Raw genomic sequence first — 16,622 nt, 5'->3', positions numbered from 1 at the left:
TCCCCTTCTTCCTAGATAGGGATGTCTAGAATCCTAGGAGGATTAGTACCGGCAATTTTGTGAGCCTGTTCGCAGGACTTGCATGACCGTACAAGTCCATTAGATTAGGTTTTCCAGTTTTGAAACCACTTGCATAAATGGTTTGTATTCACGTTTTGACAGATGTTATTACACTACGTGGGCATCTGGCATAACGAGCATGTAATTTTAGGTTAGAGGAATCCGACATGCTAGTCCGCGTGTCAATTGGACTGCCGATCCGTCAATCGGATTCCCAGATCGGTAGATGTGCACAGTTTGCACCCTGTTTTGACCCCCGTTCCAGTTTATTAAAATAAATCATTTTATGATTTATTTGTTGGAAAGCTGGTGGAGAGTTGCCCTACCTAGGCCTTAATAATTACTTAAGGCCCATCCCTCACCTATAAAGGAAGCAAGTGAGCTCTCAGTTGAGACAAGTTGCAGAGAAGTAGTAGCGCTAGAAAGGGAGCAAGGCCAGCCAGCGTTTTTAACCCGAATCAACCTAGCGTTTTCAGCTTGCAGCAGATCTGGCGTTTTGGGCAGATCAGGCAGTGTTTTCAGATTTCAGCCCTAGCGCCAGGTTCAACCAGCAGATCAGCCACAGCGTTTTCAGATTTCAGCCCTTCTCCTCGCCGTGAAACAGCTCGGATCAGCCTACGTGTGTGTCCCGTTGCGGTCCGGTACTTTGGCAGCCCATCGAGCCTCCCCTCGGCCATTCCCTCGCCGGCATCTAGTGCTCACATTGCTGCCCATCATCGCCGTCACCGAGATCTGCGTTTTCAGACCTGCTCTGCGTGAGAGATCTGCTGCGTTTTTCGTCGCAGATCTGCATTTTTGCAGCCAGCATTCAGCCCTTCATTCCTCTCACATTGGGAGCGCAAATCAGCCCCAAATCTACCCTTGGTGGTCATCTGCAATCCCACATCGAGAAGGATCCAAAGGTGCATCAAATCAGCCTCGGAGGTGCCTCTTCCTGAGGAGTTACCGCAGTGATTTGTCGTCATCAATTCAATAGTAGAGACTGCATTGAGGTATTGCATTGTGTATACATTCCATTTACGCAATCTAAAGCAAATACCACATCGGTAACTGTGTGGGGGGCCCTTGAGAGAGTTGGTTGGGACCCCATCGCGTGTCGCTCTCTTCTTCTCTCTCTTTCTCTCTCCCTCTACACATCTCTATTGCATTCTCTCAACCCCTCTCTTCAGGGGAAGGTAAAAGGAACATTCATTGAAGCATAAAGCATTCACTAACACAAGGAAAGAAGTTGAAGGATTTGTGGAAGTGTAGAACTAGATCTTCACCATTTCAATTCCGCTGCACCTGACAGGCAAGCTGAAGTATAGGTCAATTCCCCTGAATCACTATCCTCCTGTTGGTGAAAGTCAACTCAAAGTGGAGCGCAGGGCCTATGAGCGTGGACCAGGTTGCCGCACCCCAAGTGTACTGTCGGGCTATGGAGAGGGCTGGCATCAGCCGAAGAACCCGAAGCCAAACTTGCTGTGCCATGGGACAGGCCCACAAACAGTGACACTGACTCTCCAAAGGATGGCCACACGCTGCACATGTTGCCGAGAAGCCGCTGTGTACCAACCAGCTCCCAACTATTGTAGCCCTATGGGCAACAAGCTACTGAAACATGGTAACTCTCCTTGGCTGCCTGTTGTCCCACAACCGCTCCCAGAAGCTTGACATGAACTCGGCTGTGAGACCCTCCTCCTGCCAGTGAAGTGCTACAACTGGGCGAGCCTCACTCTGTGCAGCCAGTATGTGTCGCCCCAAACGAACTGTGTACTGGAAAAAAGGAATCCCTGGGTGATCAGCTGAAGAGAAAGGATCCCACCAGAACGACTCTCCTGGGACTCACTGCACTCGTGCTAGAGGACGACTCTCCCAAGGTCAAAGCTGCTAGTGTCCTGACTCAAGATCTGCTGGGTTAGGATCTATGACCCAAGTCCTCCCACAGATGCCTACAACTCAGATCCTCTGAAAACAACACTCTGCAACCTGTGGAGTCTCTACTAAGACTCTGTGTAGGCGACCCTCTCCCTGAATCTCAAAGAACATGTAAGGTACTGACTCCGAGCAAGCTCAAACTGTAATGAGGACCTCCAGTCGCGTGAAGGGCCCTATCCATCTGGGAGCTGCGGTCTCTAGAGGGGTAAGCCACTCAGCAGGATAGCCTCTGTAATATCTTGACACATGCTCTGTACCCCCCTCATGCCTGCCTCGCAACTGAATGCTCTGGAGCTCCTCAGGAAGGCCTGAAAGCTGTAGCCAGTCGCCGAGAGTACGTGTTGGATCCTCTACCATGGGACTCCAGGAAACACGAGGCCTGCAACGAACCAGGTGGCCTGTGTGTGTGCTAACCATGGGGTCAAGCGCTCCTCCATGCAAGTGTGCTGATGCTGCTCTAGGCCACTCCTAAGCTGCTCCCAGGACCTAAGCAGGCTCTTAACAAATTGGTCCTCCATCCTCCTGCTCATACCCAATCTGCGCATCTCTGTAAAAATCCACCTAGGGCCGCCCGCATGAAGGACTTGAGCTTGAATCCAATAAAGCAACTTCTTCAAGGGCTCCTCTCTTGGAAGCAGTCCTCTGACCACAAGCTTCCCAAGGAGGGCTCTTCTCTACTGTGGTGGGTCGATGATCCTCAAACCCCCCTTGAGAACATGGTAAGGTGATGACCTGCCATGCCACTTTGGCCCGGGCTACCTGGGTGTTGCGCCTTGACCACAAAAAACTCCTGATCATCCTCTCCAGTTGGCTGATGCAGCAGCTCGAGAAGATCCAACAAGACGTGATGTACCACATGGTAGCCAACAACACCTGGTTGGCCACTACAACTCTGCTAGCCAAAGAGAGCCGTGCCGAACTCCAATGAAGCAGTTTCCTCCTAGTGGAAAGAAGGGGGGGGGGGGGGCGGGGGGACAATCTGCTGCTCTGGGGACAAATCCAAGCCAACCTGACAACCCAGAAAGCGTACAGAAGTCCCTGGGGGAATCCACCTGAAGCCCTCACCTGGCGACCATTAGGTGTATGAGCACTGCCAACCCAAAAAGCCACTGTCTTCCTCCAGTTGATCAGTGCTCCTGATGCACAACAAAACACCTTAAGAGCTTGCTCACTTTTGTGCAGATTGCCCTCATGGCCCTCCAAGTAGCTCCTCTCCCCTAATAGGGAGCTCTAAACCAGGCAACCAACCTCCTGTAAAGTCAAAAATCTGCTCATCGCCTCAGCATAGAAGAGAAAAAGGAAGGGGGCAAGAAGGCAACCCTGTCGAACCAAACGCGTGAGCATAAAGCGTTCCCCTCTTCCCCCTGCCAAGAGCACTTGACTGTGCGCACATCTGTAGAGGGCTCACACACCTTGATCCAACATCTGAGAAACCCATCCTGTGTAGAGTGTCCTCCAAGAAATCCCAGTCAACTCTGTCGGAAGCCTTCTCAAAATCAAGGAGTATCACAAGATCCTCTCCTTGAAGACGTGCGATGGCAGACGCCTCCCAAAAGGTAAAAATGTTGTCAAGGATAGTACGCTCCTTGACAAAACCTGTTTGGGTCCCATGTATAATGCTCTCAAGTAACGGGTGAATCCTCAAACTCAGAGCCTTTGCTAAGATTTTGTAGACTGAGTTGAGAATGATGATGGGTCGCCACTGCCGAATCTCATCCAAGGAGACTCTCACCTTGGAAATAAGCTATATCAAGCCCTTACTCATGTTGTCTGGCATCTCTCTAGTGTGCAACGTGTACTGGTAGGCGCTACAAAGATCCAAACCAAGCATGTCCCAATACTCCAAGAAGCTAGGAGTCAAAATTATCCTCCCTTGGACAACTACCTCGGGGAGCGTTCTGAGGGCCTCATGGAACTCCTCTGGTTGGAGAGGCAGCTCTAGTCTCTGACGCATCTCCTAACGAGGCAAGGCATTTGTGCCCAAACCTGCTCTCTGCATGCATCCTGGCACTCTGACTGTGGCTCAACTGACAGCAAATCACGGTAAAAGTCAGTAGCAATTGCACACACATCCTCAGGCTGACAGCAAATCACGATAAAAGTCAGCAGCAACTGCACGCATATCCTCGGGCTCTGAAGCAACTGACCCATCGGGTCTCCTCAATTGGCTGACACGGGTGCGCGCATGGCGCAGCCCCACAGTCTCAAAGAACTCCCTAGTAACTCTGTTGCCCACTTGGGTCCACTGTGATGCCTGCCGATGAAAGGCAAACTCATGATGCCTCTCCTCAATGCTAGTCAGCTCCTGCTGAGCCTGCTGCATCTGCTCCTCCAACCAAGGACTGTGTGGGTGGTGCTCCTGCATCCGCTACAAGGAAGCAATGCCCCGTCGGAGACGCTGTCTGGGGGCTGCACAAAGCTTGCATGCTGCCAAATATATGAAACCCTCAAGGTCATACATAAACACTCCCAAGCTGCCAACTCAGCCCCGTGCACAGTAACTTGGCTACCTCCAATCCTATTTGAGGGGTTTTCCAACATGTTGAAGTCTCCCCGACACACCACTACTTTGCATGCAACAAGGACTCTACAGTATGTGACCAAAACTCAGCTCGTGCACTTGCCACATTGGGTGCATAAATGTTCAAGAAGCACATGAGGCAACCATGAACTTGCAAAGTAATCCACTGAACCTGCAAAGTAATCCACTGGGCCCTCCCTGGCACAATTATACCTCTGCCCACAATGGCCTGCTTCCATGAGTCCGCAATAGTCATACATACCCCTCCCTGAATGCCTTCAGGCCCAAAAGCAGCTAACCAAATTGTCTCATAAGGGCCACGCAAAATCTGACCACATCGCTGAATGCGGCTCTCTCAAAGATGGTGCTCCTGAAGCATGAGAATATCAATCATTTCTGTCACAAAACGGGAGCGTACACGAGCACTTAGAAAATCTGAAAATTATAATTCTTTGAAAACATGAGAGAAGGGAGAAGATCGACACAGTATTGGGGACCAGAAGATGGGCTGGTCCCCCCCCCCCGTTAAGAGTATTCTTTTATTCAGGGAGAATTCTTATACAAGCACGAGAACCCGAGGAAACCCCTCCGTTTTGTAGTCTTAGACCCGAAGGTCGTGCTTTCCCGTAAAGGGCTTGGGCACAAGGCCGTTCCTTCGGGCGCGAAGCCGTACTTTCCCGTAAGGGACTTAGGCGTGAAGCCGTACTTCTCGTGAAGGGCCTTCCCGTGAGACGGGAGATTCCTGCAAAACAAACCACACAAAGCAGCAATTCTCAATGCGTATCAACACCTTATACCTGTCGCTCCTTGCTCGGACAATCAACCTCCGTACTCAGTCGTCACGCGAGCACTTGCAAATTCCGTCGCGAGTCTCTGCTCCAGAATCCCAGCGCTTGCACTTCCTGCTGCTTCCGGCTCCTCCAAACTGAAACACTGGCTACCCTTTTATAGGGTCTGACACCCGGTAGGAATAGGGGTCCAAAAGCAGAGCTTGGCGCTCCTAGAGAGAGGAGAGAGAAAATCGCGTTTTCTAGAGAGAGGAGAGAGAAAATCGCATTTTTTAGAGAGAGGAGAGAGAGAGATCGCAATTCAGCCCCCCTGCGTAGGTTTTAGCGCTGGCTTCTTTTTTAAGGGCCTTGCTTGCTTTATTTTATTAATAAAAGCCTGGTCACTTAAAAGTGACCGGCCACTTTAATAAAATAAAGTGTGAACCTGTTCAAACTTTAAAAACTCACTCAATTAGTGAAAACAATGCTACACGGTTACATTCTAGGCGTCCCCGGGTGCAGGACACGACACAGATGCAATGCAGACACAGACTCCTCGTGGGAAAACATCTGTCCTCCCGCGACTGTTCTTGCTTTTCGTAAAAAGCTTCATTGAACCCATCTTTATTCTTGTGCTTGCATTCTTACGCGTATTTTCTTACTCAGTTCGGATTTCCTCCTTAGCCTACGGGATGCCCCCTTACTGATGCACCCATCATGTGACGCATCAAAGGCACTCGTAACCCGGCCCTTTCCACCGAACTTACGGAAACTCCTTTGCGATGTTTACCGTCACCCATCAAATGACACATCAGAGTTGTCCGTTCCTGATGGTAGTTCCTGTAGCTACAATCTTTTTAACAGTTCTTAGTGCACATAATAAAATATCCTAAAAAAGAGATTGAATCATTAAAAATAAGAAAATAGTCCAATTAGCAACATCCCTCTAGCTTCTAAACAGTTGACCTCAACTGTAGTGCTTGGACATATACCTCCAGTATCTCGATAAGATGCTAATTCCTCCTGTGTCATCCACTGAGCATCTAGATTCAAATAGTTCTTTAACTTAACCAAATACTTCCGTGTTATCTTTGTGGATTTGAGAGACCGCTCCTGATGACTTACTATCTGCTCCGGTTGGAGTATTTCTTCTGTTTCCTCAACCTCACGAGGTTCCTTAGCGCTAGGCTGGCTCAGAGGCGGTCCCACATATGGCCGGAGTAAACTGACATGGAAAGCATCATGGATCTTCCAATTAGGCGGTAGCTCTAATCGGAAAGCGACATCATTCACTCGCTCAGTGATCTTAAACGGCCCATAATAACGGGTAGAAAGTTTTACCACTTTCCCCTTATGAGACGCTTGTTTCTTAAGTCTTGCCTTCTCAAACTTGAGTAAGACTAACTGTCCGACTGTTAAGTCTAGATTCCTTCTGTGCTTGTCTGCAGCTTTCTTATGCTTTTCCTGAGAGCGTAGAATAACTCTCCTAACTTGCCCGTAGGCGGTGTCCAAATCCCGGACAAATTCATCTGCTGCAAAGATCTTATCCTTAGTTAAAAGGATGGGTGGAAGCAAAGGCTTACCATAAAGAATCTCAAAAGGTGCTTTCCCCGTCGATGAGTGTATGGTATTGTTATACGCATACTCGACAAGAGGCAAATATTTCTCCCAGTCAGATTGCCGGTCTGACACATAAGCTTTTAACATATCCAATATTGTGGAATTGGCTATCTCACTTTGCCCGTCCGTTTGAGGATGGTAGGCAGATGAAAAATTCAGCTTTGTACCAAGATTATCCATCAAGGCACGCCAAAAATTTCCTATCATGCGAGGATCTCGATCACTCACAATTGACTTAGGCATTCCATGATGCTTAAAGATTTGTGTCAGGAAGACCCTAGCCATATGATCTGCTTTGATCGTTTTCTTGACTGATATAAAGTGTGCTTGCTTGCTAAACCTGTCCACAACGGTCCAGATCGCGTCATTTCCAGTCTGAGTTCTAGGGAGGTCCATGATTAAGTCCATGGCAATACTTTCCCAAGGTTCATTAGGCACAGGCAAAGGTTGTAGCAACCCAGGCGTCTTATGCCAGTCATACTTGACTTTTTGGCAAACCAAACATTCCCTGACATACTTATCAATGTCTGCTTTAAGGCTAGGCCAAAAGAAATATCTTTCCATTGCTAAGGTTGTAGGGAGAATACCCCGATGACCCGTATAAGGCGAAGCGTGTGCTTCATCCATGATCTTCTTTCTTAATGGTTCCGCCACACATATGGCCTGATGGTGGTAGAGATAACCGTCCCGAATGGAATAGGGAAACTCATTCTCTCCACGATGTAGCTTTCCCCAGATGGTGGAGAAGTCTGGATCATTCGGATATAAATCCGGTAGTGCTTCTAATTCTTGGTGATACACCGAAATGATAGCATTCACCCTTGGTCGCCTAGACAGTGCGTCTGCGCAACTACATTCTTACTCCCAGCCGTGTGAAGGATCTGGAAGTGAAACATAGACAAAAAGTTTGCCCACCTCATCTGCTTCTCAGATAGTTTCCTTTGCGTAAGAAAATACCGCAAACTCTGGTGATCAGTCTTGATCACAAAATCCGCTCCTAGAAGATAGTGCTTCCAGTTGGATAAGGCGTGAATCACAGCCGTGAGTTCCTTTTCGTATGCAACTCATGCTTTCGCAATTCTTGAAACACTAAGTCCAAGTGCTTCCGATGTTCCTCTTCTGACTTAGAGAAGATGAGTATGTCGTCAAAGAATACTCCCGTAAAAGCTCGATACGGGCTGAAAATGCGGTCCATCATGCGATTGAACGTCGCAGGAGCATTGGTCAAGCCGAAAGGCATTACCAAGAATTCATAAAGTCCAAAGGTTGTGCGGAAAGCAGTCTTATGGACATCCTCAGGGGCGATCAGTATCTGATGATACCCACTCTTTAAGTCTATGCGACTAAAGACACTTGCACCCTGCAACTTATCAAGTATATCATCAATCCGAGGGATCGGAAAGCGATTCTTGATTGTGATCTTGTTTAAAGACCGATAGTCTATGCACATTCGAAACGTGCCATCTTTCTTCTGCACCAGTAGAACTGGAGAGCAGTAGGGTGAAGCACTTGCTTCGAAATTTCCTCTTGCTGAACAAGACTTACCCGATAAGGGGGTTGATTGGGAGGCGAGCTACCCGGTATGAGATCTATGCGGTGATCTTCCGGGCGTACCGGAGGGAGTTCATCAGGAAGTGTTTCCGTGAAACAATCCTTGTACTTTTCAATAAATTGAAGACGCTTAATTTCCAGACTAGAGAGAGAGTCCCTACTAGTTTTATCCTTTGCAAAAATCAAGTAAGCAGAAGCACACTTCTTCATTTCTTTCTTAATGGAGATATGGCTTACAATTGGGAACTGCCAATCTCCTGCATCAGCTTGAATCTTTATTTTCTTACCCCCATGATCAAAAGTGAGGGTCTTTTCCACATAATCGGGAATAGGTGTCATGTGAAAGTGCCATGGCATACCCAAGATGATATCACATCCCTCGATAGGTGCCATAAAAAATGATTCGCGGTCCTTGTACTCGCCAATCCGAAGATTAAGCTGTCCTTGCACGGGAGTTGCATTGGTTGTCAACCCCTCGAATGCCGATCCGGATGTAACCAGTGTGCCAAGCTGAGCCGGTGTGAGGCACAAATGTTCCGCAGTATCCAGGGAGATGAAGTTATCTGTGGATCTTGGATCATAAAGAATCAGTACTCGCTGGTTGTTCAAAGACCCCCAGCCCTTCAGAAGTTGACGCTTCCCTTTCTCCATTTCTGTGTTTCCTTGAACATCTGGAATGGAGTTCGAGCTTGGTGGTGCGGGTTCCTTCCTTGCTTTCTCTTGCCTCGTAGAGGCTTGCTCTTGCCGTTGCTGCTTTAGCGGGCAGTCCGGTTTCATATGTCCTTTCTCGCCACAGTAGAAGCATCTTCCTTCCTCTCTGAAAGTTTGAAGTTGAGTAGGAGAAAGGTACTTAGTTCGCTTGCCAGTGCCCTCTGGCTTCTTAGAATGATCATCGTCTCTAGATGGAGGACGTTTTCTTCCTTGGCCCCCTTGGTCATCGTAGACCCCTCTTTGTCTTGCACGGTAAGTGCTATGCTCCATCTTTCTGGGCGTCCCAGTTGAGTGCAAATCCTCAGCAATGATTGCTGACTCCATCATCCTCTGAAGAGTATCATGCGGATACACCTTCATACTCTTTCGAAGCTGCGGTTGGAGACCCGCTTCGAACTTTCGTTTCTTTTCCTCGTCGGCAATCTTCATGAAGGGAGTGACCTTCAGAAGAACCGACCAATACTTGTCCACATAGGTCGTTACTCTTTCATGTTCCTTCTGGGCAAGCCAGTCCCATTCCTTCTGTATGTCCTGCTCGAAGTCAGGCGGAAGAAATTGTTCATAAAATTCAGATTTGAAGCTCTCCCAAGCTCTGGCCTGAGAACCTTCCAGAATCTTGGCTAACCACCAATTACTTGCCGTTTCCTTGAGGTGCATCCCCACATGGCGTAATTTGGATTTTTTTGTGAAGTGCCCATTGGTAAAGGCGACTTCAAACTGTCTGATGAAGGACAGTGCTTTGGAGATGTCTCTCCGTCCGTTGTAGGTTTCGAACTTGATGTCCTTGTCACCCGATTTGAAGACTCTCATGTGATGTTGAGACTTGCGACCATGCTTCTTGAATCGAGGTTTATCTTTAGGTTGATGTAGGGTAGTGGCAGTAGTAGCGGCTTCCTTCTTCTGACGAGATGATCGAGAAGTAGAAGTATAATCAGGAGATGAGATAGAGATGTCCTTGCTCTCGTCTAGCAAAGAGAGCGCTTTTTCCTGGCCTTTCCTTGAAGTAGGCCGTTCATTCCGATCCGTAGATCCTTTGTGCACCTCGGCACGTTCTTCTTCTCTTGCCTCCTGTGGTCTCACGCCAACAGTGTTGTCTGGATGCTTGGCTGCATCAATTCCATTCGTTTTCTTCATTCCGCCCAAAAGCTTTTGGACGTCTAGCAACAGTAAGATTTGTTGCAACTCCGCAAGCTGAGCTTGCACTTGTTGAAGCTCCTCTTCAACGCTTCTCCCTTGGCTCGACATGGTTCTTTCCGTTCTTCCCGGAATCGTCCTTCTTTGCAGAGAAAGAGAGGAGTCCGAGCTCTGATACCACTGTCACAAAACGGGAGCGTACACGAGCACTTAGAAAATCTGAAAATTATAATTCTTTGAAAACATGAGAGAAGGGAGAATATCGACACAGTATTGGGGACCAGAAGATGGGCTGGTCCCCCCCCGTTAAGAGTATTCTTTTATTCAGGGAGAATTCTTATACAAGCACGAGAACCCGAGGAAACCCCTCCGTTCTGTAGTCTTAGACCCGAAGGTCGTGCTTTCCCGTAAAGGGCTTGGGCACAAGGCCGTTCCTTCCCGTGAGGGACTTAGGCGCGAAGCCGTACTTTCCCGTAAGGGACTTAGGCGTGAAGCCGTACTTCCCGTGAGACGGGAGATTCCTGCAAAACAAACCACACAAAGCAGCAATTCTCAATGCGTATCAACACCTTATACCTGTCGCTCCTTGCTCGGAGAATCAACCTCCGTACTCAGTCGTCACGCGAGCACTTGCAAATTCCGTCGCCAGTCTCTGCTCCAGAATCCCAGCGCTTGCACTTCCTGCTGCTTCCGGCTCCTCCAAACTGAAACGCTGGCTACCCTTTTATAGGGTCTGACACCCGGCAGGAATAGGGGTCCAAAAGCAGAGCTTGGCGCTCCTAGAGAGAGGAGAGAGAAAATCGCGTTTTCTAGAGAGAGGAGAGAGAAAATCGCATTTTTTAGAGAGAGGAGAGAGAGAGATCGCAATTCAGCCCCCCTGTGTAGGTTTTAGCGTTGGCTTCTTTTTTAAGGGCCTTGCTTGCTTTATTTTATTAATAAAAGCTTGGTCACTTAAAAGTGACCGGCCACTTTAATAAAATAAAGTGTGAACCTGTTCAAACTTTAAAAACTCACTCAATTAGTGAAAACAATGCTACACGGTTACATTCTAGGCGTCCCCGGGTGCAGGACACGACACAGATGCAATGCAGACAGACTCCTCGTGGGAAAACATCTGTCCTCCCGCGACTGTTCTTGCTTTTCGTAAAAAGCTTCATTGAACCCATCTTTATTCTTGTGCTTGCGTTCTTACGCGTATTTTCTTACTCAATTCGGATTTCCTCCTTAGCCTACGGGATGCCCCCTTACTGATGCACCTGTCACCCATCATGTGACGCATCAGAGGCGCTCGTAACCCGGCCCTTTCCACCGAACTTACGGAAACTCCTTCGCGATGCTTACCGTCACCCATCAAATGACACATCAGAGTTGTCCGTTCTTGATGGCAGTTCCTGTAGCTACAATCTTTTTAACAGTTCTTAGTGCACATAATAAAATATCCTAAAAAAGAGATTTAATCATTAAAAATAAGAAAATAGTCCAATTAGCAACAATTTCACCCACAAGGCACCATTGAAGCTCCTGATGCAAGCGACCCCTCTGACGTTGAAACTGGGGTCCACCTAATCGCTGCACATTCCATGAGACGATCCTCATGGAATATGTGAGAAAAAACCGATGCTGCAATAGCAGCCAACCTCTCTGGAAAGAGCGCGCCGTCCGTCGGGCTACATCCTCTGTCCAAGAGTCCTGATGTACATATACATAGCAGGGTGTATTCTACGTGTCAGCAAAAAAGTGTACCACAATGTGCCTACAACCTGCTGTATCCGGTGGTGTCATAGTGAACTTGGCCAACGGCCACAGAGTCTATATCAAATCTGTCACTTTCAAGTCTCTCGTGTGATGAGAGAACTCGAGAACGTGAGCCTGAAGCCAGTCCATCACTGAGTTCAGAGTCCACTCAGTCTGGTCCATGCCACACGAAGGGAAGGAGAAACCAACCGCTGTGTCCAGGGCTTGTGCCCCTCTAGTTGCTAGAAACAATACGTGGACTCTGAAGCAAGCTGCCTCAAAGTCGGGAGAGGGATCGCCAAGGAATCGTGTGAAGTCGTAAGCGAAGAAGTCCCATCGGCGACAAATGTCGAAACTAGTCGGTCCTCGAGGGCAAGAGACCTCCTAGTTGTCGATGGAGGTCATGTCCCTTGAACAGGCTGTGGGGTAGGAGAGGGAGTGGATGACGGAGCATGGGGCTAGTGGGTGTAATGGGAGGGGAGGGGACGGTAACATGGGGAATGGGGGGAGGTGGAGGTGATGGAGGCGGGGGGGGGGTCGGGGTGGTGGGTTGAGTGGGAGGATGGGTTGTCCGTGGCGAAGCTGAGGTGGAAGGGGTATCTGTGGGCTCATCGTGATGTAAGGGGTCAAAACGGTTCCCTGTGGGAACCTACTGCTGCTGGCCTGGTGTAGGACGACCACCAAGGGCGCCGAACTCGTCGTCGTCCATGGGGCTGCCCACGCCTTGGCTATGTCGACCACGGACCTACTACTAGCCCTCCTCCACCTGGGCACCAGTCTTGGAGAAAGAACTTCTCTGAGCTCCCTGTGTCTCTGCTTGCTGGGTAGGAGGCTGGGTCTAGGTCTGTGCCGCGGGTCGCGGCCTCCTCCATGGACAAGCCTTCGCAAGATGACCCATCTGTCGACAAATGAAGCATTGATTTGGGAGGCCCGAATACTCCACATTCAACCACCACTCAAGAGGGTGTGAGTGTTTCGAACGCGGACTGTAGGTTTGCCTGCTGCCTTGGAAGCAACAAAAGCTGCCGTGCGAGGTGTCTCCAAGAGAGTCCCAATCTCAGAACCTATCCTGGAAAGGAGCAGGAGATACTCTCTCCTCAGGCCAAGGAAGCAGACTCAAATGGGTAGGTTTGCCTCCTTGACAAGAGCATCGGTAGCTGGATCAAAACCATGGTGCCACTATCGAAAATGAGCTCTAGTTGCTCGGATGGCTAGGGGGGCTCATTGCAATGACCTTGAATGCCATCTCCGAGGTCTCAAACTCAATCTGATAGTAGCCGCACCCGAGAAGTTGAATGTTGATGACCTTTCCCACCTCGACTAAAAGGCGGGCCTGGAAGAGACCACGTGCTTCCCCTCTGCTAGGTCAGTTGCTGATGATCTTGCAGATAACAGAGGTGGTTTGAAGGGACGCACCACCTCTGCTCAATGCCTCTAAGCTCGCTTGCTCTATCGGCGGAAGAGCAAGTCGGATGGTGGGTTCCACGGGGTCATGTGAGGGGGCTTCAGTCGAGTCCCTTTGAGGCGGAGCAGAATCCTCCATCTGTGTCTGCTGTTGTGAAGGCGAGCGAGGGTGAATCGAGGGTGTTGAAGAGGTCGAAGGTGGGGAGGATGGGTGAGTCGGTGCTGCTAGAGAGCAAGACTGACGACCAGGGGGGCTCGAAACAGTGAGAAGGGGGAGCAGGAGGAGAGCGGTGCGAGGAGGGAGATGGGGGCGGGTGGGAAGACGAGGAGGGAAAGGGGGTCTGGCGGGTTGCTGAGGGCAGCACGAGTGGGAGTGGGGGGGGGTGGGGGGGGGGGCGCTGGTGGACAGCTGAGGACAGCGCAAGGAAGGACGGGGGGGGGCTGGCGGGCAGAGGCTGAGGCAGCGATGGCGAGGATAGTGATAGCAGCGAGCGTCCGTCTCACATTCGGGGTTGGCGTTCGAACTCAAGTCTTTTGGAGAGCTGCTGAACGTATAATAATTTTGCCAAGCTGATTGGGTTGCTTATGTTCAGGAACTGGATTCGGAGGCATAAGACAGCTTTGTTGGTTTCAGCGGGTGCTGCTGGAGTCGGATATTTCTGTTACAAACATATTAAAGCACACTACACGAGTGTTCAAGAAAGAGAAGCACAAGTTTCTTTCCTCCAGCAAGCTGAAGTACGAGCAGAGTCCCAGTATGGTGTCCATTCATTTAAATATTAAGCTCATACAAGTTGTGTAAATTCTCAATATTTAACTTTTCACTTGTTGTAGGCTGCAGTCACATTTTCAAACGGTGCAGAGAATATCTGATACATCTGGATTGCCTACTGTTGTACCTCACTTGAAGACCCAGCTTTTGGATCAAATAGATTTGTCAGGCTTGACAGCAAAGCTTTTTCAAGGGAAAGATTCTCCTCACATGCTTTCTGGGGAAGAGAAACTAGAATTATGGGAGACTTTGAAAATACTAAGTATGCTGTATAAGATCTTTGAATGTAGGTGCATGTGCAGTTCTGGAGTTTCCATTAATTGTCTTGGCGGTGTGCTTGACAGGTTTCTCCCGGGGTTTTAGCTCGATGTGCTCGCTCACGCTGATGGTTTTACTAGTTCGTGTTCAATTCAATGTTTTAGCAAGACATGTTTACATAGACACAGCTCGCGATATCTCCATTGCGGGGCCAGGGGTATGGTTGTTGACTTGCACATCTGTGTTGTAAAGCCGTTTCTTTATTCTATTTAACTAAGGAAAGTCTGTTGTTCAGGAGCAAGGACGGGGACTATCAACGAGGTTTCAGCAGAACTATCTTGCATTTACAGAGTTTTTACCTCATGAAGGCTTAGGATTTTTGATCAGAGATGTAAAGGGGGCAGTTGAGGAAGTTGTGGGAATGTAAGCACATGAAATTTTTTCTTTCAATGACTCCACGAGTGGGATTCCAATGTGGGTTAAAGCTCAGGCGCACGTTTTTTTTTTCTTTGCAGAAAGACTTTAAGAGAACCTTGTACGCTCGGAGATCTGGGACAAATTTTTGCAAGCATTGTGAAGTGTCTACGCAGGAATCAAACAACTTGGACGCATTATATGCTTCCGCAAGACATGAAGCTTTCTAATGACCTTTTATCGAAGTCGTTGGGTGTGGATGATGTCGAATATGAGGCAGAAGAACTATTTTCATTTGAGAACGATAAAAGGATGCGAAGTATACTGGAGGAAACAAAGGCTATTCTGGATAGGTAAAAAGGTTTTTAGTTTGCTTTTCTTAGTTTTACACCTACAATTGACTGGACTGACTAAAAGATGCCATCGGTCTTTACAGCAAGGAGTTCGAGGAAATTCTAATGTTATCACTGGCTGTGGTAATCGAGCAGTTCACAATGGAGTTTGATGAAATGTACCAAGAATGGAAGACTAGTAGCATTCCTCTTGCAAAGCTGATCCCTCACGTGGCCCGATTAGCAGAATTGTTTCTTGACCACCCCGATGATAATAGGTTTGTACAGACGCTTGTAAAGCTACCACAGCTCCAGTCATTTTGTGCCATGGTATATGCAGCTGGGCAGCATCAAATGGGCTGAATTACGTCAAGCAACATGGGTTCTTACAAGTGATCTTCTATTATTCGAGGATGGGCTAGTACCCTTGGAGCATCTATGAAAAGTGCCACTCAACCAAGGCCAGTATCCCTATCGCAGCAGTACACGAGCCTTTCACCAAGAGAGTTTGTAGTGAGAGGTTCAGCATCGTCCTCTAAAGCTGCGAAGTAGACCATGAGAAAACAGGGCACACACATTATCAGGTTTTGTAATGTAATCTTAAGAATAGACAGTACTTAACTAGAGAGTCTAGCATCATATAGATTTTAGGGTTTATTGAACCATGTGAGTTTCCTGGAATTTATGGGTGCTTCGAGGATCATTATTTCTATGTTCAGCTAACCTCAAAAGCATTAGATCTTCATTCTTTTATACGGTTGTTTGAACTCTGAAGTACCATTTTTCTTGATGAGGGAGCAACGTCGGTTGAAATGGTGTTGGCTCTAGTGACAAAAAATACCAATGTTAGTTTCCATTGCAAATTCTCATTTTGAAAATGCATTTGGCTTTCTAAAAAGAATTTCATATTTGTTAGTTTAGATGTCCGTTATGTTCTGATTATGCAGGCTCCAAACATGGTTTGGAGTTTTTTTCAAATCCTTTTTGTTTTTCTTTGTACCTTTTCTTGCTCTATGTTGCTAGATAAGTGTCCCCCTCCCCCTCTCACCTGTAGGAGGGTTTGAATGAATGTAATAAAGAACGAAAGCAGAGTAGCATGTCATTGTGTGGAACTGAATTTATTCTTCTCAATTTAAGTTGAATTCTGACCTACAAATTATTGATTTGTCTCTACAGTCAACTTTTTAATAAGCCATAACTATGGCTGTTAGGAGTGAACTTATCCATGAGGAACACACAATTGGTGAAGATGACTCGTGATCTCCAAAGGGTCATACCAGATGCCTACCACGATTTTTAGGCAAGGGAGGAGCACGCTCTGGATGTGATCTGTTAGGGCAAGGGCTACCATGTCCTCCTCTCCTTTACAATATGCAAGAAACCAGTGTAGTTTAATCTCCCTTCCTCTCCCATTTGTTAAGTGATTG

The 16,622-nt window shown here is 48.1% G+C and overlaps 1 protein-coding gene across 2 annotated transcripts in view; it reads left to right on the top strand.

The window, feature by feature from the left end:
• LOC147437473 (peroxisome biogenesis protein 3-2-like) overlaps positions 1-16,064 on the top strand; it is an 83,731-nt gene extending 67,667 nt beyond the window's left edge. Inside the window, exons 2-7 of one of the 2 annotated variants that reach the window (XM_086485952.1) lie at positions 14,013-14,174; positions 14,254-14,453; positions 14,536-14,666; positions 14,745-14,872; positions 14,965-15,216; positions 15,300-16,064. In XM_086485952.1, the coding sequence (XP_086342078.1) occupies positions 14,013-14,174; positions 14,254-14,453; positions 14,536-14,666; positions 14,745-14,872; positions 14,965-15,216; positions 15,300-15,558 (1,132 nt within the window). In that variant the 3' untranslated portion in view covers positions 15,559-16,064. Of the gene's footprint in view, positions 1-14,004; positions 14,175-14,253; positions 14,454-14,535; positions 14,667-14,744; positions 14,873-14,964; positions 15,217-15,299 lie in introns of those variants that run through there. The other variant, XM_086485951.1, reaches the window with a different exon arrangement.
• The last annotated feature ends 558 nt before the right edge of the window (positions 16,065-16,622 follow it).

The sequence above is a fragment of the Adiantum capillus-veneris genome, chromosome 17 (genome assembly GCF_014529385.1).
Source record: "Adiantum capillus-veneris isolate H3 chromosome 17, ASM1452938v2, whole genome shotgun sequence".
Taxonomy (NCBI): Eukaryota; Viridiplantae; Streptophyta; class Polypodiopsida; order Polypodiales; family Pteridaceae; genus Adiantum; species Adiantum capillus-veneris.
This window is presented reverse-complemented; position numbering and strand designations above follow the sequence as displayed.